This window comes from Trachypithecus francoisi, unplaced genomic scaffold (assembly GCF_009764315.1).
Source record: "Trachypithecus francoisi isolate TF-2019V2 unplaced genomic scaffold, Tfra_2.0 Lachesis_group21, whole genome shotgun sequence".
Classification (NCBI taxonomy): Eukaryota; Metazoa; Chordata; class Mammalia; order Primates; family Cercopithecidae; genus Trachypithecus; species Trachypithecus francoisi.
The window spans coordinates 32,556,953-32,580,597 of NW_022681467.1; the positions used below are offsets into that span (position 1 = coordinate 32,556,953).

At 44.9% G+C, this 23,645-nt stretch overlaps 1 protein-coding gene across 2 annotated transcripts in view; it reads right to left on the reverse strand.

Moving 5' to 3' along the window:
• The window catches only part of SAMHD1 (SAM and HD domain containing deoxynucleoside triphosphate triphosphohydrolase 1), a 77,689-nt gene that overhangs the window by 44,708 nt on the left and 9,336 nt on the right, over positions 1-23,645 (reverse strand). The window contains exons 1-4 of one of the 2 annotated variants that reach the window (XM_033186345.1): positions 15,160-15,607; positions 10,934-11,000; positions 5,180-5,252; positions 176-336 (exon numbers count right to left, since the gene is read on the reverse strand). In XM_033186345.1, the coding sequence (XP_033042236.1) occupies positions 176-336; positions 5,180-5,252; positions 10,934-11,000; positions 15,160-15,373 (515 nt within the window). In that variant the 5' untranslated portion in view covers positions 15,374-15,607. Of the gene's footprint in view, positions 1-175; positions 337-5,179; positions 5,253-10,933; positions 11,001-15,159; positions 15,608-23,645 lie in introns of those variants that run through there. The other variant, XM_033186346.1, reaches the window with a different exon arrangement.

A 23,645-nucleotide genomic window follows, 5' to 3' on the forward strand; every position in this document is an offset into this window, starting at 1 on the left:
GATCACCTGAGGTCGGGAGTTCGAGACTGGCCTGGCCAACGTGATGAAACTCCGTCTCCACTAAAAATACAAAATTAGCCGGGAGTGGTGGCGTGTGCCACCATGCCTAGCCTAAGATAACTATTTCATGAGAATACCTAAAAACTGCAAGTTCCCCACCCCATTCCCTTCTTACCCTAGACTATGCTCAAATCGATTGTGTGAAGCTCCTGGAAAAACATAGTAACCACCTCCCAGCTGTTTGATGTATCGAAGACGTTGAAATTGAGGTGTGTCAATGATTCGGACGAGGAGAGGGTGGAGCTCAATGTGGCCATGGATAGGATCATTAATAACCTAGAAAATTATGTTTAATTAATATGAGTAATAACATGTAAGTCCACCTGAAATTTGTGTGCAGCCATTCCTAATTATAGTGCAAAGTCAAAGCTATTTGATTTTTCAAGTAAAAATACTAAGGAAAATGACAAGATGGTAACATCATTACCTTATTTAGGTATCACTACCAGACAGATCAAGTATATTGGATCTGAGTATATTTTACTTCTTCTTAATGGATGTGAATAACAGAAAAATGAGGATTTTGATTTTTTAATTATGTATATGACTTAATTAGTCTTTAATAAGTTTGTCTTGTATTCAAGTTAAACATACATATTCATTTCGATTTAAACACATTCATTCACATCATGTAAGCCATATCACTATAGGTATTATGTCTAAATTTTTTTTTTTTTTTTGACACGGAGTCTCACTGTGTCACCCAGGCTGGAGTGCAGTGGCACAATCTCGGCTCACTGCAACCTCTGCCTCCCAAGTTCAAGTTATTCTCCTGCCTCAGCCTCCCGAGTAGCTGGGACTACAGGGTTGTGCCACCACACCCAGCTAATTTTTGTATTTTAAGTAGAGACGGGGTTTCACTGTGTTGGCCAGGCTGATCTCAAACTCCTGACCTCAAGTGATCTGCCCACCTTGGCCTCCCAAAGTGTTGGGATTACAGGCATGAGCCACAGCGCCCAGCCTAAACTTTTTTTTTCTAAATGTGTCTATACAGTACTCATCATTAAAACAGAAAGGAAAGAAGGGAGGGAGGGAAAGAAAGAAAGATGGAAATTCCTCTACCATATAGATAAGAAATCATGCAGGTCCGAGTGCAGGGGCTCACATCTGTAATTCCAGCACTTTGGGAGGCCAAGAGTTTGAGACTAGTCTGGGCAACATAGTGAGACCTCATCTCTTAAAAAAAAATGCCAGGCGTGGTGGCTCAAGCCTGTAATCCCAGCACTTTGGGAGGCCGAGGCGGGCGGATCACGAGGTCAGGAGATCGAGACCATCCTGGTTAACATGGTGAAACCCCGTCTCTACTAAAAATACAAAAAAATTAGCCGGGCGTGGTGGCGGGCGCCTGTAGTCCCAGCTATTGGGGAGGCTGAGGCAGGAGAATGGTGTGAATCTGGGAGGCGGAGCTTGCAGTGAGCCGAGATGGCGCCACTGTACTCCAGAATAGATGAGAGCGAGACTCCATCTCAAAAAAAAAAAAAAAAAAAAATGCAGTGGCGCACATGTGTAGTCCCAGGTACTCTAGAGGCTGAGGTAGGAAGATCCCTTGAGTCCCAGGGGATCAAGCCTGCAGTAACCTACTATTGTGCCACAACACTTCAGCCTGGGCGACAGAGAGAAACTCTGTCTCAAAAAAAGAAGATAAAAAGAAAATAATTTTGTACAGCTGAACAATGTATTTGTGTGTGTGTGGTGTTTTTGTTAGAGACAGGGTCTCGTTTTCTCACCAGGCTGCAGTGCGTTGGCTATTCACAGGCACAACCATAGCTTACTGTAGCCTCAAACTCCAAGGCTCAAGGGATCCTCCGCCTCAGCCTCCCAAATAGCTGGGACTGCAGGCATGTACCACCATACCTAGCTAATTTATTTTTATTCTTTGTGGAGACAAGGTCTTGCTATATTGCCCAGGCTGGCCTCCAACTCCTGGCCTCAAGCAATCGTTGCACCTTTGGCCTCCTAAAGGGTTTAAAAAAAAATCATTTTTACCATAGTTTTACTGCCTTTTCTAAGTTTAGATATACAAATATGGCCAGGCACGGTGGCTCACGTCTGTAATCCCAGCACTTTGGGAGGCCGAGGTGAACGGATCACGATGTTAGCAGATAGAGACCACAGCACCCAGCTATTTCTTTATTTTTGAGACAGAGTCTCACTCTGTCACCCAGGCTGGAGTTCAGTGGTGCAGTCTTGGCTCACTGCAACCTCCACCTCCTGGGTTCAAGCGATTCTCCTGCCTCAGCTTCCTAAGTAGCTGGGACTACCGGCGTGCACCACCATGCCCAGCTAATTTTTTTTGTATTTTTAGTTGAGACGGGGTTTCACTCTATTGGCCAAACTGGTCTCGAACTCCTGACCTCATGATCCGCCCGCCTCAGCCTCCCAAAGTGCTGGAATTACAGGCATGAGCCACAGCGCCTGGCTAAAATCTAATTTTAAACCATTTAAGGACCTAAAAGCCTTCACTGTAAATTTTTCAGGTGTAATAACTGTCTTTTTTTTTTTTTGAGACAGAGTCTAGTTCTATCACATAGGCTGGAGTACAGTGGTACAATCATGGCTCACTGCAACCTCTGCCTCCCAAGTTCAAGCGATCCTCCCACCTCAGCTTCCCAAGTAGCTGGAACTATACCATGCCTGTCTAATTTTTCTTTTTTTGGTAGAGATGGGGTTTCCGGCAGGGCACGGTGGCTCACGCCTGTAATGCCAGCACTTTGGGAGGCCGAGGCAGGTGGATTACCTGAGGTCAGGAGTTCACGACCAGCCTGACCAACATGACAAAATCCCATCTCTACTAAAAATACAAAAATTAGCCAGGAGTGATGGTGGGCGCCTGTTATCCCAGCTACTCAGGAGGCTGAGGCAGGAAAATCACTTGAACCCCGGAGGCGAAGGTTGCAGTGAGCTGAGATTGTGCCACTGCACTCCAGCTTGGGCAACAGAGCAAGACTCTGTCTCAAAAAAAAAAAAAGATTCATTGATACATTTGAAAAATTAGTCCTCATTATGTCAAACACTGCACTCCTTCTTCACCATTACACAATCTCAGCTTCAGAGGCCACTGAACTAAATTTAGCATAAAGAACACTGTGACAAGAACAAACCGTGGTGACCTTGGGTTCGGCAATGGTTTCTTAAATATGACACTAAAAGTACAAGACACAAATGAACAAACAAATATAAATTGGATTACATAAAAACTTAAAACTTTTATGATCCAAAGACCACCACCAAAAAAGTAAAAAGACAACCCACAGACTAGGAAAAATTATTTGTGTATCATATCTCCCATAAGGATTTACATCCAGAACATGTAAATAACTCTTACAACTCAAATAAAATTCTGTGTGATTGAACAACACTGTGAACTTTCTAAAAAGCACTGTCTTGCACACTAAAAATGAGTGAATCATGCAACTTGTGAATTATATCTCAATAAAGCTATTTATGTTTTAAGTATCAAGTTAGGTAGGTATCAAATTAGGGAAGAAATCCTCGAGGGCTGCAGCTGAGTAGCAAACTAGGTCAATTCTTTGCTGAACTGCACTGCTGATGAAGTTAAATTCATTTAAGGTATTGATTTCATTACTAGGCAGTGATTTGGTAGTTTGAAAATCTATTTCCAACAACTATCATTTATAATTTATAAATGAAGTTAAACAATGTTGGTGGGTTTTTTTGAGACAGGGTCTCACTCTGTTGCCCAGGCTGGAGTACAGTGGTGTGATCATGACTCACTGAAGCCTCGACCTCCCTGGGTTCAGGTGATTTTCCTAAATCAGCCTCCCAAGTAGCTGGGACTACAGGTGTGCACCACCACACCCAGCTAATTTTTCTATTGTTTGTAGATGGAGTTTCACCATGTTGCCCAGGCTGGTCTTGAACTTAGGGGCTCAAGTGATCCACCCACCTTAGCCTCCCAAAGTGCTGGGATTACTGTGTGAGCCACCATACCTGGTCAACAAAAAGAAAAAAACTATTTTTCTTTTTAAAGAAAAATAGAAAAAAGAATAAAAGTGGGCAATTGAAACCACTGACTGCCTTAAATATTACTTCAAAAATATATTATTGGCTGGGCACAGTGGCTCATGCCTATAATCCCAACACTTTGGAAGGCCAAGGCAGGCAGATCAGGAGGTCAGGAGTTTGAGGTCAGCCCGGCCAACATGTAACTTGCAAAAGCAAAATTAAAGTATGTATTTGAGTTATTTCAGATCCTGCTCTATAAGATCGCACCACTGCACTCCAGCCTGGGCAACAGAGCAGACTCTGTATCAAAAAAACAAACAAACAAACAAAAATTAGCCAGGTGTGGTGGCGTGCACCCATAGTTCAAGCTACTGGGGTGGCTGAGATGGAAGGATCACTTGAGCCAGGGAGACGGAGGTTGGAGTGAGCTGAGATTGGGCCACTGTACTCTAGCCTGGATGACAGAGCAAGACCCAATTTCATTTAAAAAAAAATAAAAATACAAATAAAAAAGAATGTACAAAGGAGGTCTTCAATAATTTCTAATATTTTGCTCTAAAAATAACAGACTTGAAGCAAATTAGGCAAAATATTAAGATTGGACAAGTTGGGTAGTGGTCTACTTATGCTTTTCTGTATGCTTAACATATTTTAGTTCTTCTTCTCATTTAAATACTCTGTGCTCATTTTAGAAAGTGCAGAAAGTTTAGAAAAGATCCACTACTCGCCGGGCACGGTGGCTCACGCCTGTAATCCCAGAACTTTGGGAGGCCAAGGCGGGTGGATCACAAGGTCAGGAGATCGAGACCATCCTGGCTAACACGGTGAAACCCCGTCTCTAATAAAAATACAAAAAATTAGCTGGGCATGGTGGCGGGTGCCTGTAGTCCCAGGTACTCGGGAGGCTGAGGCAGGAGAATGGCATGAACCTGGGAGGCGGAGCTTGCAGTGAGCCGAGATTGCGCCACTGCACTCCAGAATGGGCGACAGAGCGAGACTCCGTCTCAAAAAAAAAAAAAAAAAAGAAAAGATCTACTACTCGCAGTTCCATCACTGAGAAGCAGATTTCCTCCTATTCTCTTCAAAATGAATTTTATGTAATTGAGTTATATCACTTTATATTAAAAAAAATAACAAACTCAGATCCTCTTACCTTCATTGTATCAATGTGGATTTGACCCAATCGCTGGATATAACTAAGCAGCTTCTTCCTCTCCCCCAAGGAACTAAAATTACAACAGGATAAGCAAGTCTATCATTATTTGCTTAATAATAATCCCTGTAGTATATAGTAGACATAATCAACTTTAGATAACCTACAGTAACATTGAAGTTAGATTGGAAGGAACAATCAATAATTCAAACATACTCCTCCTAGAAACTGTCTCCTTCCTTGGCTGCTAAGATAGGGAACTCTCCTGCTGAATCAATGTAGGCCTCCCCCAGGCTTCTGTCCTTGATCCTCTTCTCTCTTGATAAACTTACGACTTGAAAAAGTCCACATTTGCTTCATGTCTACTCAATGCTCATGCTGTACTTCATTTTAACCAGACTGAAGTCAACATCTACCCTCGTAATCCTGGATTGATTTATGAGCACCAGGTATGACTCAAGCATGAATGAAATACATATGAAGGCCTTAACTTTATTTATATTCATTTTCCATTGTCAGTCATCCCTCATTAATGCTCCAGTTTCAAGAAAATACATAATGGGAATTAAATTTGAACAGCTCAAAGTCCTGTGATTCATCATCCTGCTTCATTTACAATTACTAGTTGGACCCAGCATATCCTCCTCCCTCTTGGCTGGGTGTCAACGGAGAGTGCAGTCGAAGGGTTTTACTGATCTACTAGCTAACCAGATTAAAAAAAAGTATCTTTCTATAAGTAATACATAGACTGGGAGTCAGAGGCACTACACTGGCCTCTATGGTGTACCCTGAGACCCACGGTAATAAGAACACTTAAGAATGATTTCTTGGGATACATAGAAGCATTATTACAACTGATAAATTAAAAAGCAGCATATTTCGTGTTTTCCCATTCCCCTATCCTCCTCATCAGTTTGACATAACAAGCACAGTGCAAAGCTAGGCTTTCAGAAGTACTTATAGGTGGACTCAGGTTAAGGGGAGTCACATAGTTGAGCATAACCAGAGTCACAGCATAAAGTATCAAACCTATACTAACCCCATGGCCACCTACTGTTTTCCTAAACTGACACTCAGTATTCATCACTTAAAACCCAAAAATCGGCCGGGCACAGTGGCTTACGCCTGTAATCCCAGCACTTTGGGAGGCCGAGGTGGGCGGATCATCTGAGGTCAGGAGTTCGAGACAAGCCTGACCAACATGGAGAAATCCCATCTCTACTAAAAATACAAAATTAGCCAGGCATGGTGGTGGTGCATGCCTATAATCCCAGCTACTCAGGAGGCTGAGGCAGGAGAATTGCTTGAACCCAGGAGGCAGAGGTTGCAGTAAGCTGAGATCGCACCATTGCACCCCAGCCTGGGCAACAAGAGCAAAACTCTGTCTCAAAAACAAAACAAAACAAAACCAAAATCACTGATCAGAGTATATAAAAATAACCACCCCAAACCAGGGAGTTGTTTTGTTTTGTTTAGCAAAGGACATGGCGTTAAATAAAGATTTAAAGAAGTCATGGGCCAGGATATTTAGACTACAAAATAATTTTATTCCTGTGTTCCAACATTTCTGAAATTTAATGCTTCTTACAACTGACATGTATATTTAATGTGACAATGTTTCTTACCTCTCTTTTTTTTTTTTTTGAATTGGAGTCTTACTCTGTCGCTCAGGCTGGAGTGCAGTGACGCAATTTTGGCTCACTGCAAGCTCCACCTCCCAGGTTCACGCCATTCTCCCACCTCAGCCTCCAAGTAGGTGGGACTACAGCTGCCCGTCACCACGCCCAGTTAATTGTTTTTGTTTTTGTATTTTTAGTAGAGACGGGGTTTCACTGTGTTAGCCAGGATGGTCTCGATCTCCTGACCTTGTGATCTGCCCGCCTTGGCCTCCCAAAGTGCTGGGATTTCAGACCTGAGCCACCACGCCTGGCCTGTTCCTTACTTCTTAAAAAAACCTTTATAAATCAATGGTTGTTCATAAAATTGACAGCCTACTAGGAGTGCTTGTCTAAGCTGGATTCTCCCTAGAAAGCAGGGTCCAGGATAAGAGCTTGCAAGTAATTAATCTTGGGGTGTGAACTCTGGGCACAGGGATTGGGGGATCTAGGAAGGGTAAAGTAGGAAATTCGATAAAAATAGTACAAAGGTCCATTAACCAGTCAATTGCATTGGTATTAACCGTGAGCAACTGGATGGAGCGGTGGGTAAGGCTAATCCCACTGACAACCTGTAAGGCAGCACTGTCCAGTAGAACTTTCTGCGATGATAGAAATGTTCTATATCTGCTCCGTCCAACACAGTAGCCGCTAGCCATAGTGACTACTGAGTACTTGAAATATGACTAGTGTAAATGAGGAATTTTTTATTTAATTTACTTCTAATTAATTTAAACATGAAGCTAGTTGTTACGATACAGAACAATACAGCTTTAAGGAGTCCTACAGAATTTGAGTTATGAGGTAGGGCACAGAGACGTGCAATATAGTGTTCCTTCTGGAATTTTGTCTGTTTTGTTCACTCATGTGCCCCAAGTTCATGGAAGAATGCCTAGTACATAGCTTTCCAAAAATATTCACTGAATGAATCAATAGCACTTGGGTCCACAAAGACACACATGGCTCCCTTGAAAAGAAAGACTGTGTTGGAACAAATTCCATTCAGGCCCAATAGTAAGCAACTATTATATACAAGAAATAAGTAATAAGGGGGGCTTTGAGAAGACTGAGAGAGCTGAAATGTGGTTACGAAAGAGGCATGCCAGGCGCGGTGACTCACGTCCTTAATGCCAGCACTTTGGGAGGCTGAGGTGGACGGATCACAAGGTTAGGAGTTCAAGACCACCCTGGCCAACATAGTGAAACCCTGTCTCTACTAAAAATACAAAAATTAGCCAGGCATGGTGGTGCACACCTGTAGTCCCAGCTACTTGGGAGGCTGAGGTGGTAGAATCACTTGAACCTGGGAGGTGGAGGGTGCAGTGAGCCAAGATCACGCCACTGCACTCCAGCCTGAGTGACAGAGCAAGACTCCATCTCAAAACAAAACAAAAAAAACAAACTTTGAGAGGCCGAGGTGGGCAGATCACAAGGTCGGGAGATTGAGACCATCCTGGCTAACACGGTGAAAACCCATCTCTACTAAACATACAAAAAATTCGCTGAGCGTGGTGGCACACGCCGGTAGTCCCAGTTACTTAGGAGGCTGAGGCAGGAGAATCGCTTGAACCCAGGAGGCGGAGGTTGCAGTGAGCCGAGATTGCACTACTGAACTCGAACTCCAGCCTGGGCAACAGAAAGACACTTAGTCTCAAAAAAAAAAAAAAAAAAAAAAAAAAAGAGCGAGCCAAGATGAGGTCCCTGGAGATTCTGATCCAAAGGATATTTCCTGGAAGTCAGTTAAGTGTTCTGCAGTGATCTTGTTTCACAGTCTACTTCTGTTATCAATTACCTAAGCAACAGTGCAGGAAGTAATTCAGTATAATCCTTTGTTTTGATTCTTTGGTTACTGTTACCACAAACAACATGTAACTAAGTAAAATTTCAGAAGAGAAGGCCAATTCTCTAATAGAAACAAAATTTTTATTTTAAGAAGTATTTAAGGCTGGGCGCAGTGGCTCACGTCTGTAATCCCAGAACTTTTGGGAGGCAGAGGTGGATGGATCACCCGAGGTCAGGAGTTCGAGACCAGCCTGACCAACATAGAGAAACACCGTCTCTACTAAAAATACAAAATTAACTGGGCATGGTGGCACATGCCTGTAATCCCAGCTACTTGGGAGGCTGAGGCAAGAGAATCGCTTGAACCTGGGAGGTGGAGGTTACGGTGAGCCAATATCACGCCATTGCACTCCAGCCTGGGCAACAAGAGCGAAACTCTGTCTCAAAAAAAAAAAAGAAGTATTTAAACACCAGATCCTCAACTGAGATCTTTAAAGGAGCCCCACTCTAATCTAGACACTAGAACCTACAGCCATACACAGAGATGGATCCATGGGACTATGTATGTATGTATGTATCTATCTATCTCTCTAACTACCTACCTACCTATCTACCTACCTATCTAAGAGGGTCTTATTCTGCTGCTCAGGCTGGAGTTCAGGAGCTTATCATAGATCACTACAACCTTGAACTCCTGGGCTCAAGGGATCTTCCTGCTTCAACCTCCGGAGTAGGTGGGACTACAGGTGCATGCACAGTGCCCGGCTAATTTTTTAATTTTCTGTAGAGATGGGGTCTTGCTTTATCACTATCTATAAAATTTACTAAGAGTTAATCATATGCTTCATCACTTTATGTACATCATCTCGTTATTGCTATCCATTTTACAGGTACAGAAATTGAAGGGTTAAATGACATCTCCCAAATTATACAACTAAAAAGTGCCTGTTTTGCATAGAGTCTTTTAATCTAATACGAGGGCATATTTCAATCTTTAGGAAAACCTAGAAATATGCTCGCTCAAGGTAGGGATGTAGCCTTGGTTTTCTTACTAACATTTTTTCCCTGTTGGTTCTTATGTATTTCCCAGTGTGTATAATTCAATTATTCTGAACTTGAGAGTAAAAAGTTGGTCACTACAAACTTGATGAAGGTTTGTCTGCAAAATTATTTGAAATAGGAATAAGGCCGGACACGGTGGCTTACACCTGTAATCCCAGCTCTTTGGGAGGCCAAGGCAGGCAGATCACCTGAGGTCAGGAGTTCGAGACCAGCCTGGCCAACATGGTGAAACCCTGTCTCTACTAAAAATACAAAACTTAGCCAGGCATGGTGGTGTGTGCCTGTAATCCCAGCTACTAGGGAAGCTGAGGCAGGAGAATGGTTTGAACCCGGGGGGTTCAGTGAGCTGAGATCACACCACTGCACTCCAATCTGGGTGACAGAGTGAGACTCTGTCTCAAAAAATAAATTAATTAATTAATTAAATTAAAAATAAACTAAATAGGAATAAACAGTAATAGCAAACATAGGATTTGTACAGCAAAAACAAATAGCAGGTGGCCAGGTGCGGTGGCTCACACCTGTAATCCCAGCACTTTGGGAGGCAGAGGAGGGTGGATCACTTGAGGCCAGGAGTTCAAGACGAGTCTGGCCAACATGGCAAAACCCCATCTCTACTAAAAGTACAAAAATTAGTGGGGCAGCCTGGCGTGGTAATACCAGCACTTTGGGAGGCCGAGTAGGGCGGATCACGAGGTCAGGAGATCGAGACCATTCTGGCTAACATGGTGAAACCCCGTCTCTACTAAAAACACAAAAAATTAGCCGGGTGTGGTGGTGGGCACCTGTAGTCCCAGCTACTCGGGAGGCTGAGGCAGGAGAATGGCGTGAACCCGGGAGGCAGAGCTTGCAGTGAGCCAAGATCACGCCACTGCACTCCAGCCTGGGTGACAGAGCAAGTCTCCATTTCAAAAAACAAAAACGAAAACAAAAACAAACAACAACAACAAAAAATTAGTGGGGCATGGTGGTGGGCACCTGTAATCCTAGCTACTCAGGAGGCTGAGGCAGGAGAGTAACTTGAAGCCGGGAGGCGGAGGTTGCAGTGAGCCGAGATACTCCAGCCTGGGTGAACAAGAGACTGTCTCAAAAAAACAAACGAACAAACAAAACCAGCAGGCAAGGGATTCTGCTGTTTTAAAGCACTTCATAGATTTAAAATGAGGACAGTTTATATCAGAGATTTTGGGCTTTGTCCCTGAAAGATGGATAAAGTGTGTTTGGTTATAATGTGAATTTATTTCTTCATTCTTACCTTACTCCAAGACTTTCAAAACGAGACTCATCAAGACAGGGCAGTAATGCGCCTGTGATTTTGTTTTCTATGGAAGAAAAAAGACAAATTCAATGTATACAACATATGCTTTTCATTTTCTTTCAATTTGGATCCACCAACATTTACCCAGATCCACATAATAGAGTACCCACTACAGGCAATGGACTGTGCCAAGTACCATTTTTTTGATCTGCTACTTGTAAAGACTTAATTTTAATTAAATAACTAACCAAGAAGCATTTTTTGATAAATCACGTGAAAATTTCAAAATTGTGTGTGTAAATTAGTTCCAAGAAAAACCAGTCGCAAAAAGGAAAGTGAAACCTGACTACCTGTTGTGGTTTTGCCAGGTCAGCAGCTTCCTTTTAAACAGGAAAGGTTTGAGGTGGGGAGGGAAGGAAATGTAAGTCTATTGTTCTTAGAATTAACAAGTTAAAACCATGGATTCAAGAGTGCTTAAAGTGTTGATTTTTCTCAAACCTCCTGGGAAAGCACTCAATACTCCGTGATTTGAAAGAGTCCTATCTCTCTCTCTCTATATATATATGTGTATATGTGTGTGTACAGTTGGGTTTTTTCCTTTCTCTTTCTATACAATTAATTCTAATCTTTCCTGACCTCAAATTCCAGAATTCTGGGCTATTTTCTTTTATTTTATTTTCTTTGAGACAGGGTTTTGCTTTGTTGCCCAGGTTGGAGTGCAGTGGTGCGATCACAGCTCACTGCAGCCTTGACCTCCTGGGCTCAAGCGATCCTCCTGCCTCAGCCTCCTGAGTAGCTGGGACCACAGGTGTGTACCACTGCACCTAGCTAGTTTTTTATTTATTATTTTTTTTGTAAAGTTGAGGTCTTCTGATGTTGCGCAGGCTGGTCTTGAACTCCTGGGCTCAAGTGATCTTCCCACATTGGCCTCCCAAAGTGCTGGGATTATAGGTGTGAGCTACTGGGCCAGGCCTCCAGTGGTTTTTGATGAGAACACTTGTTAAGGTATAGATCATGTGAGTTCTGGAGTCCAAAGACCTAACCTTAAAAAATCTAGCTCTTTTTTGTAGTGGTGTGATCTCTGAAAAGTTACTTTACATCTTTGGACCTCGCATACATCATTGGTAAAATGTGTTGAGTATAGCAACTTATTTCAGACTTCTTGTGAGGCTGTATTCCATAATGAGAAAAGGGACACTGTACCTTGTGTTTGGCTTGTCAAATAAAAAAAAAAAAATTGGACTTAGATAAAGACAGACCTTTTTTTTTTTTTTTGAGATGGAGATCCCAGGAGGCGGAGCTTGCAGTGAGCCAAGATCACGCCACTGAAGTCCCGCCACGGGGACAGAGCGAGACTCCATCTCAAAAAAAAAAAAAAAAAGAAAGAAAGAAAGATGAAATATTTCTGGTCGGGAAAGAAAGATGAAATATTTCTGGTCGGGAGCAGTGGCTAACACCTGTAATCCCAGCACTTTGGGAGGCCAAGGCAGGATCATCCAGTCAAGAGATTAAGACCATCCTGGCCAACATGGTGAAACCCTGTTTCCACTAAAAATACAAAAATTAGCCGGGCATGGTGGTGGGCACCTGTAGTCCCAGTTATTCAGGAGACTGAGGCAGAAGAATTGCTTGAACCCAGGAGGCAGAGATTGCAGTGAGCCGAGATCACGCCACTGCATTCCAGCCTGGCTACAGAGCGAGACTGCCTCAAAAAAAAAAAAAAAAAAAAAAGACTATTGCTATAGGGAGAAAGTTCCAGTATCAGATACCTGCAAGAGGCTCAGGAATCAAACACATAGGCCTGGCCAGGCACGGTGGCTCTCACCTATAATCCCAGCACTTTGGGAGGCAGAGGTGGATGGATCACTTGAGGTCAGGAGTTCAAGACCAGCCTGGCCAACATGGTGAAACCCCATCTCTACTAAAATTACAAAATTAGGCAGGTGTGGTGGCGTGCACCTGTAATCCCAGCTATTCGGGAGGCTGAGGCAGGAGAACCGCCTTGAACCCAGGAAGCAGAGGTTGCAGTGAGCCAAGATTGTGCCAGTGCACTCCAGCCTGGGTGACAGAGCAAGACCCCGTCTCAGAAAAAAAAAAAAAAAAAAAGAAAATAAATTTAAAAAAATAATCAAACAGAGGCCCAAGAATCAAACGGAGGCTGGGCGTGGTGGCACACACTTGTAATCCCAGCACTTTGGGAGGCCGAGGCAAGCGGATGATCACTCGAGGCCAAGAGTTTGAGACCAGCCAGGCCAACATGGCAAAACCCTGTCTCTAATTAAAAAAAAAAAAAAAAAAAAAGGCCGGGTGCAGTGGCTCACGCCTGCGAGGTCAGGAGATGGAGACCATCCTGGGTAACATGGTGAAACCCCATCTCTACTAAAAATACAAAAAAATTAGCTGGGCATGGTGGTGCATGCCTGTAATCCCAGCTACTTGGGAGGCTGAGGCAGGAGAATCGCTTGAACCAGGCAGTTAGAGGTTGCACTGGGCTGAGATGACACCACTGCACTCCAGCCTGGCAACAGAGCAAGACTCCATCTCAAAAAAAAAAAAAAAAGAATCTAAGAGAAAAATGGTCTTCTTTTACATGGTAAAGGATGGGCAAGCAGAAGTAAGCAGAACCTTTGGAAGGGAACCTGGATGAGCAAGGGAAAATGAGCAGTGTAGCCCAACAGGACAGCATCCTACTATGGTCAGCCAGTTCTTAAAAGAAACTGACCAGAGGGAGGCATATTGCACTGCTTTAGGGCCTGCCTGCTCAGATCTGGGGGTAAGCAAGAGTTGAGGGGCCCATAAGGGAAGAGAGAAGTCTGAATAAAGTTTGGTCAAGACAAAGCAGAAGGTAAGACATGAGCAATTGGGAACAGTTGGTCAGTTTTTACCAAATGAAAGCACATGGTGTCTTTGATAGCACTGGGTTGTGGGTTCAAGAGAACACACATCATTCTGGAGGGTAACAAGTTAATCTACAGACCACTGAAACAGAGAGCCAATCACATTTTGAGACAGAAAATTTGGAACTACTTCACTCCACTTGTTGCTAGTCAAAGAAAATAAAGCAATAATCCATCCCAGCAGTGAAGGGAAACGAAAGGGCAAAAGGGGGAAACAAAAGAAAAAAGGAGAAATGCAATTTCCCATACCCATTCAAGCTATCTTTGGGTCCTGAACCACTATTGTTCCTCCTACCCCAGTTTCCAACCTAGCCAAACAGGCTCCACCTAACAAATGCAAAAATTTACTAAATTTGCAAATCCCAACCACCAAAGAACCAACTTCCTATTGAACACCTAGAGGATATAAGGCAGGAGTCAAATCTCACACCCACCTCAAAAAGTTGAGCAGACTTCACAAGGATGGATGCTTGGACACAAATCAGTAAAATGTGCTTAAAACTCAACCTAAACACTTCTCCAGGTGATGTGGCCGAATTGTGGCATGCTGGGGATTAAGGGGTCAACTGAACAACTCCTGAGTTCAGATTTTGGAGGGGAACCTGCTTGTAAAGAGCAAAACACGATCCTTACCATGTTCTGCAAGTGCAGTCAACACACGCCCATCGGGCGCTACTGGGATGCCAAGGAAGGTGACGGGAATTCAGAGATTAACCAAGCCAGTTCCTTCCCCTTCAGGGAAAGCCTCAATTCAGGGAGGAAACAGAAACCTAAAAGCCCCAGAACATCCTCTGATGTGGCAAGTGTTCAAGGAGCTGCGGTTAGCGCGGAGGGGTCCCGCGAGCCTGGATGACAGCAAGCCGCCCACCAAGGTCTGGGGAAAAATCTCCTTCTAACTAAAAAAAAAAAAAAAGGGACCCGAGTCTCGCCTGTCCGGCGCCGGGGTGGCAAGTTAGTGAAGAAACCCACCAGAGTGAGATCCCAATCTATTACTGCCCCTCCCAGGTCCTCAATCCTGGCAGCCTGCTCCCATCCTACGGATCGCCTACCCCAGGCGACCCCATGTCTTCTTCCTCAGCCTCGGCGAGTCAGTCCCGCGCGCCCCATGCCGCAGGCCCTCCTGGGAACCCCCGCCGCAGGGCTCCCTTCGCCGCCTGGGGTCTTCCCTCCCTCGGCGCCCCCAGCGCAGGTCCGCCCTCCCGGGCGCCTCCTGCCGCAGGGCTCGCTCCCCGGCCTGGGTCCTCTAGTGGGGCCCCCTCCCTTAGGGCGCCTGGGCCGCGCCCCAGGTCGCCGCCCCTCGCCCCTCAGCCCCTCCGGAGCCGCTACCTCGGATGTTCTTCAGCAGCACTGGCTCTTCAAAGCCACCGCCCCTGAGGAAGAAGCACACCTGCTCCGGACCCCATGTCTTGTAGTCGGGATGGAGTTCCAGGCCCGGGGACCAGTCTGCCTCTGCGGAACGGGTGCTTGAGGGGGTTCTCGGGCTGTCATCGCAACGGGGCCGCTTGGAGGGCTGGTCGGAGTCGGAGTCGGCTTGCTGCATGGCTACACCCGGCGTCCAGCACAGCAAAGTCAAGAACCTCGGCGCCTGGCCCGCGCGCAGGCGCACTGACAGCAGGGCCCTGGCGGGGAGTCCAAGCAGTATTGGCAGCCTATTAGCCTCCTGCGCAGGCTCACTGACAGTTGAGCCCTTGGGGCAGGGCAGCCTAGCGGCTCTAGCCTTGGGCTCCCTGCGCAGGCGCAATGGCAGTCCAGTCGTCGTCAATCAATCCTGCCGGGACGCTGGACGTGAACGCGAAAGGGCGTGGCTAGAAGCAGAACTGAGGGTAGTGCTGGTGGAAGGGGGGACGAAAGAGCGCCCGGCCCCGCACCCGCAATTAGGGTCTCGTCTGGTGAATTGGGGGTATTCTTCGAATGAAGTACACTACCCGCCGCACCTTAGCCGGGTTTCAGATGCCCCAAACTTAAAAGAAACCTAAAAGGCCGTTAGGCTGCCAGCACCTTCCCAGTGAAGAGAAAAACAGCCAAGGTGCTGAACTGGAAGAACCCGGAATGATTTCAAATGTGACTTGAGGGTGTCTTCATTCCACAGTATTGCTGGGCAACTAGAGGGCCCTGGGATACCTGTTGTCTGGTGTCCACACAGGAGGGGACTTAGGACTTCTTTCCTACTGGAGACAGAGCCCTCCATCCCAACTGCATTCCCAGAGGAAGGGAAGTGGCCAGTCTGATTACTTAAAATTTAACTTCTGAGGACTTTTACTGCCTGGTTGTAACAGCATGTGAAAATGGCAGGCATTTTCCCATCATTTAACCCCTCTGCGGCAGGGCTCAAACTTCCCTATAAATACTGGTCCATGCAATTGCCTGGTAAAAGGACATATCACTATTACTGCTAATAAAGTCAACGCACCTTCCTAGCAACCAAGTCATAGACCTGTTTAGGGGGTCAAGGATGAATGAGGCGGATTAGCTTATCATCAAGCAGTATGAACTAGTGGTCTACTGGTGAGCCAAAATATTATTTGCAAACAGAGCTTTACTGTGTGCCAGGCACGGTTCGTAAGGGCTTTACAAATATAAAATAATTTTATATTTATATGTAATACTTAATGAATTAAATACATTCATTAAATTATTTAAATATTAAATATTTTTATAACTTCTAAGGGTTTTACAAATATTGTAAAGTTCTAAGGGCTTTACACATATTACTTCATTTAATTATCACAATTACTTTAGGATGTAGGAAAAAGTAATTTGCCACAGGTCATTTTTTTTTTTTTTTTTTTGAGACGGAGTCTTGCTCTGTTTCCCAAGCTGGAATGCAGTGGTGCGATCTCAGCTCACTGCAACCTCCGCCTCCCGGGTTCAAGTGATTCTCATGCCTCAGACTCCCAAGTAGCTGGGACTACAGGCGCCCGCCACCACACCTAGCTAATTTTTGTATTTTTAGTAGAGACAGGATTTCACCATGTTGGCCAGGCTTGTCTTGAACTCCTGACCTCAGGTGATTCCCACACCTCAGCCTCCCAAAGTGCTGGGATTTCACAGCCATGCCCAGCTGCCCAAGGTCTTACAGCTAAGAAATGATGAAGCCTATATTCAAACCCAGAAGATGTAACCTGGCTCCAAAGCCCATGGTCTTGATAACTTGCCAACCACTGCTTGTTAAAGGGGGTTTGGGGCTGGGTGCAGTGGCTCATGCCTGTAATCCCAGCACTTTGGGAGGCCAAGGCAGGTGGATCACTTGAGGCCAGGAGTTCAAGGCCACCCTGGCCAACATGGTGAAACCCCATCTCTACTAAAATACAAAAATTAGCCAGGCGTGGTGGCGCATGCCTGTAATCCCAGCTACTCGGGAGGCTGGGGCATGAGAATCACTCAAATGTGGGAGGTGTAGGTTGCAGTGAGCTGACGTCTTCCTGCTGCACTCCAGCCTGGGCAACAAAGCAAGACTCTGTTTCAAAAATAATAATAATTATTATTAATAATAAATAAAGGAGGGTTTGATATAAAACTATTTTCTATCATTTAACCCACAATTTTCAATTGCTCTCTTTTCCCGCAGACCCATGGGGGAAAGTATAAAGGTGTTCCTGCCGGGTGTGCTGGCTCACGCCTGTAATCCCAACTTTGGGAGGCCGAGGTGGGTGGATCACCTGAGGTCAGGAGTTTGAGACCAACCTGGCCAACATGGCAAAACCCCGTCTCAACTAAAATTACAAAAATTAGCCAGGTGTGGCTGGGCACATAGCTCACACCTATAATCCCAGCACTCTGGGAGGCCGAGGTGGGTGGATCAGAAGGTCAGGAGTTCTAGACCAGTCTGGCCAACATGATGAAACCCTGTCTCTACTAAAAATACAAAAAAATTAGCCAGGCTTCGTAGCAGGTGTCTGTAATCCCAGCTACTCGAGAGGCTGAGGAAGAGAATTGCTTGAACCCAGAAGGTGCAGGTTGCAGTGAGCTTAGATTGTGCCACTGCACTCTAGCCTGGGCAACAGAGCAAGACTCCGTCTCAAAAAAAAAAAAAAAAATTAGCCAGGTGTGGTGGCAGGGAGGCTGAGGCAGGAGAATCGCTTGAACCTGGGAGGCAGAGGTTGCAGTGAACCATAGCCTGGGAGACAAAAGCAAAACTCCATCTCAAAAAAAAAAAAAAAAAGAGGTGTTTTCCATCTGCACAGAAGGCCAGGCCCCCAAAAAACATGCCTTCAAACACTAGAGAACTTTGTGAAAAGACCTGACAGTTGCCAAGACTTGTGAAACCAAAACAAGGGTGTAAGAAAACAGACAGCGTATGTATGAAAGACTTAATCTCAAGTCAGAAATGGCTGATTTAAAAACTTGTGTTTATAAGACTTGTGGGGAAACCTGCCCTGACAGCAAGGTTTCCTGGACAATAGAAGGTATTATAGCAGGGTTTTTAGTTTAATCAACTGTGTTTGTTCAAAGCAGTTGCTTTTAAGAACTTTTGTTTTTTTTTAATTTCTTGTTATGGTTTTTTTTTATTTTAATTTTAATTTTTTTTGAGACAGAGTCTTGCTCTGTGGCCCAGGGTGAAGTGCAGTGGGGCGGTCTGGGCTCACTGCAAACCTCTGCCACCCGGGTTCAAGCGATTCTCCTGCCTCAGCCTCCTGAGTAGCTGGGATTATAGGCATCTGCCACGACACCCAGCTAATTTTTTTGTATTTTTAGTAGAGACGGGGTTTCACCATGTTGGCCAGACTGGCTTCGAACTCCTGACCTCAAGTGATCAGCCTGCCTTGGCCTCCCAAAGTGCTAGGATTACAGGCATAAGCCACCGCGCCCATCCAGAACTTTTATTTTCTGTTTTTGTTTGTTAAAGTATAATTTATTGCCATACTGACTATATTTTCCCTAATTCACTACTTTCACGGGGCCTTTGATCTTGTGCTAGGTGGTTAGTTACTTGTTCAGGGTCAACATGGCTGGTAAGGGACAGAGAGAAGATTCAAAAGCAATGCTCCCTCACTCCAAAGTATAGGCTCTTTCCAGTTTGCCACTTTATTAACTCCTGTTACAGTCCTAGCAATCCTTTTCCATCATCATTCCACAGCCTGGGAACCAACACCCACTAGACACAGGCCCTGGACTCTGGCCATAGTGAGAGAAATGACTGCTCAAGCTGTCCTCTTCTAAAATCAATCTCAGTACGGTTAGGACTAGAAAAAACAATAAGATCAATTAATTTAAGGCCCACTACCCAATGACCTTGAATAACCCCAGCAGACCTTTCCTGACCTTCTCTATCTACCTTACACCCAGCCAGCCAAGCTGGGCAATTTTATTTTGGGCTGCATTCACCTGTGGTTTTTACAGCTCTTCACAGCTTCCTTTTCAACCAATGTTGCTGGTTCTCAATGCCTGCTGCCACCACTCTCTGCATCTCTGTTTTACTGCCTTTTCCGTTTACTGAACTTAGCCTCCTCAAGACTTTTTTTTCCCATCTGCCCAAATTGCAAAGTTGGGCCAAAAAAAACTTTTTTAAGTATTGATTTTCTTACCTGTTAAAAATAATGCTCAAGTGGGCCAGGCGCAGTGCCTCACGCCTGTAATCTCAACACTTTGGGAGGCCAAGGCAGGCAGATGACCTGAGGTCAGGAGTTCAAAACCAGCCTGGCCAAAATGGTGAAATCCCGTCTCTACTAAAAATACAAAAATTAGCCAGGTGCATGTCTGTAATCTCAGCTACTCAGGAGACTGAGGCAGGAGAATCACTTGAACCCGGAAGGCGGAGGGGTTGCAGTGAGCCAAGATCGCACCACTGTACTCTAGCCTGGGCACCAAAGCGAGACTCCATCTCAGAAAATAAAATAAAATAAAATAAAATACTTAATGCTCAAGAAAGAAAACTTGAACTGGGTGTAGTGGCTCTTGCCTGTAATCCTAGCACCTTGGGAGGGCGTGGTGGGTGTGTCCCTTGAGCTCAGGAGTTTGAGACCAGCCTGAACAATGTGACAAAACTCTGTCTCTATTAAAAATATAATACAAAAAAAAAATGACCTGTGTGTGGTGACTTGTGCCTGTAATCCCAGCCACTAGGGAAGCTGAGGTGGGAAGATCATGTGAGCCTGGGAAGTTGAGGCTGCAATGAGCCGAGATCAAGCCACTGCACTCTAGCCTGGGCAAAGGAAGTAAGATCCTACCTCAAAGGAAAAAAAAAGAAAAAGAAAGAAAGAACACTAGGCCAGGTGTGGTGGCACATGCCTATAATCCCAGCACTTTGGAAGGCTGAAGTAAGAGGGTTGCATGAGACCAGGAGTTGGAGAGCAGCCTGGACAACATAGCAAAACCCTGCCTCTATAAAAAATAAAAAAATAAAAATAAAAATGTCCGGGCATGGTGGCTCATGCCTGTAATACCAGCACTTTGGGAGGCCAAGGTGGGCAGATCACTTGAGCTCAGGAGTTTGAGACCAACCTGAGCAACATAGTCAGAACCTGTCTCTACAAAAAAATACAAAAATTAGCCTGGCATGGTGACGTATGCCTGTAGTCCCAACTACTCAGGAGGCTGAGGTGGGAGGATCACCTGAGTTTGGAGAGGTTGAGGCTACAGTGAGCCACGATTATGCCACTACACTCCAGCCTGAGCAACAGGGTGAGATCCTATCTCAAAATAATAATAATAATAATAATAATAATAAAATTAGAAAGAGAGAGAAAGAAAGGAAACTTAGAGCCAGGCATGGTGGCTGGCTCCTGTAATCCCAGCTACTCAGGAGGCTGAAGCAGAAGAATCACTTGAATGCAGAAGGTCAAGGCTGCCATGAGCTATGGTTGTGCCACGGCACTCCAGCGTGGGTGAAAGAGTAAGACCTTATCTCAAAAAAATAAAAAGTAAAAAGGAAAGAAACCATAGAAAACAAATACACAAAATATATACACACATACAGAGCCAAAGGTCACCTTTGAGTATGTTCACTATCAGTCCTTTTATGTTCATAGATGTAGAAACATACATTCTAGTTGAGATAGGTAGGAGACTGGCAATGAGTAATAATAATATAAATAACAATAATGAACTTAGATTATATGGTAGAAGTTAGTGCTATGGAAAATAAAAACAGAGCAAGGTAAGAGATTAGGAGTAGAGGAGTGGGTGGGCACAGTGGCTCACGCCTGTAATCCCAGCACTTAGTGAGGTCGAGATGGGAGGATCATTTGAGTCCAGGAGTTTGAGACTAGCCTGGGCAACTTGGCGAAACCTCATCTCCACAAAAAATACAAAAATTAGCTTAGCCGGGCGTAGTGGTGCCTGCTTCTAGTCCCAGCTACTCCAGAGGCTGATGTAGGAGAATCATCTGAGCCCAGGAGGCAGAGGTTGCAGTGAGCCCAGATTGCACCACTGCACTCCAGCCTCGGTGACAGAGTGAGAGCCTGTCTCAAAAAAAAAAAAAAAAAAAGAAAGAAAAAAGAAAGAAAGAGGCCAGGTGCAGTGGCTCATGTCTGTAATCCTAGCACTTGAGTAGGCGGAAGCAGGGTGGATCACGAGGTCAGAAGATAGAGACCATCCTGGCTAACATGGTGAAACCCGGTCTCTACTAAAAAAATAAAGAATTAGCTGGGCGTGGTGGCACGCACCTGTAGTTCCAGCTACTCGGGAGGCTTGAGGCAGGACAATCACTTGAACCTGGGAGGCAGAGGTCGCAGTGAGCCAAGATCATGCCACTGCACTCTAGCCTGGGCAACAGAGTGAGACTCCGTCGAAAGAAAAGAAAAGAAAAGAAAGAGAAAAAAAAAAGAAAATAGGAGTAGAGAGGAGGATAGGGTCACCGTCACCATTTCAGATAGAGTGTTCAGGATAGGTCTTTGAGAAGGTGACATTTGAGCAGAGTGTTGAAGGAAACGAAAGAATCAGCTTTGCAGATGTCTGGAAGAAAAGCATTGCAGAAAAGGGAAAGAGGAAGTCCAAAGGTCCTGAAACAGAAACATGCCCGGATTTGAGCAATACCAAGCAGGCCACTATGGATGGGGTAGAGTGAGTAAAATGGGAAGTAGTAAGAGATGAGCTCAAACGATGGGGCCAAATAGCTCTCAAATCCCATCCTTAGGGCTCCACATTTAGAGGTGAGAGAAAGCCTCCGCTTCTCCAGTTCCAACGGAAAAATTGCAAGGGAATAACGTCAACAAGTTCAGTTCAGCATCCACTACTGGACCAGTCACTGTGGACAAGGTCATAAAATGATTGACCAAATCAGGTCACATGTTTACCCTTTGGGTCACAGGGAAAAGACTACTCCTAGGAGGAAAGGAATTGGTTTCGGATAAAGTTCCCAGGTGTTTTTATACCCATTTAACAGACAAAGAAATGAAGCTCAGAGAGGTAAAATGACTCGTCCAGGGTTACACACATGTATTAATATTAAGTTTTTGGGCTTGCACCAAGATCTGCCTTGAAAACTATTGCTCACCCCGGACGTGGTGGCTTGTGCCAGTAATCCCAGCACTTTGGGAGGCTGAGGTGGGCAGATCATCTGAGGTCAGGAGTTCGAGACCAGCCTGGCCAAGATTGTGAAATCCTGTCTCTACTAAAAATACAAAAATCAGCCAGGCATGGTGGCACAGGCTTGTAATCCCAGCTACTCAGAAGGCTGAGTGAGGCAGGAGAATTGCTTGAACCTGGGAGGCAAAGTTGCAGTGAGGCCCTTGGTGACAGAGTGAGACTCCTTCTCAATAAAACAAAACAAATGAAAGGAAACAAAAAAACCACTATTTCTCTTTTCTGCAACTCAAGCTGAGTACAAGATCTGTTGCTTTTAAATTATTTCAGGGAGAGAAGCCATCTCATCCTATTGAGTGTAGTGTGACTCCTTGCGAGTGGCTCAGTGCTTGGGGTGGCAGTGACTGTGTCATTTGGAGTTTGGGATGCTCAAACATACAAAGGAGTGGCCAGACTTCCCTTAGGAGCCTAGGGCATCCTTGGGTAAAAATAAGTCATGGATCTTTCAATTAATTAATTAATTTATTTATTTGAGACAGGATCTCAGTCTTGCCCCGACTGGAGTGCAGTGGTATATCGCAGCTAACTGCAACCTCAACCTCCCAAGGCTCAAGTGATCCACCTACCTCGGTCTCCCGAGTAGCTGAAACCAAAGGCACACACCACCTCGCCCAGCTAACTTTTACAAATTTTTTGTAGAGACGGCGTCTCACTTTGTTGCTCAGGCTGGTCTTAATCTCCCGAGCTAAAGCAATCCTCCTGCTTCAGCCTCTCAAAGTGCTGGAATTATAAGCATGAGCCACCATGCCTGGCCTAGATCTTTTTAAAAGACATTGCTAAGAGTCATTTACAACTCATATTTCAAACATAGCACTGATTCCTAAACTCAAATGGTAATTGCATCAGCGAGTCCTTTTTTTTTTTTTGAGACAGAGTCTTGCTCTGTTGCCCAGGCTGGAGTGCAGTGATGTGATCTCAGTTCACTGCAACCTCCCCTTCCTGGGTTCAAGCAATTCTCCTGCTTCAGTCTCCCAGGTAGCTGGGATTACAGATGCATGCCACCATGCTAATTTTTGTACTTTTAGTAGAGAGAGAGTTTCACCATGTTGGCCAGTTTGGTCTCGAACTCCTGACCTCAGGTGATCTGCCTACCTCGGCCTCCTAAAGTGCTGGGATTACAGGCATGACCCATCACGCCTGGCCTGAGCCACCGTGCCCAGCCAGCGAGTCTTAATCCCACATAAATTTGCTTGAGATCGCCTGTGTTACAACAAAAGGGGAATTCGCCATCCTAAAACCGTTGGAAGAGGTTTATGAAGAAGCAATCGCTATGGAAAGACTTTAGGCCT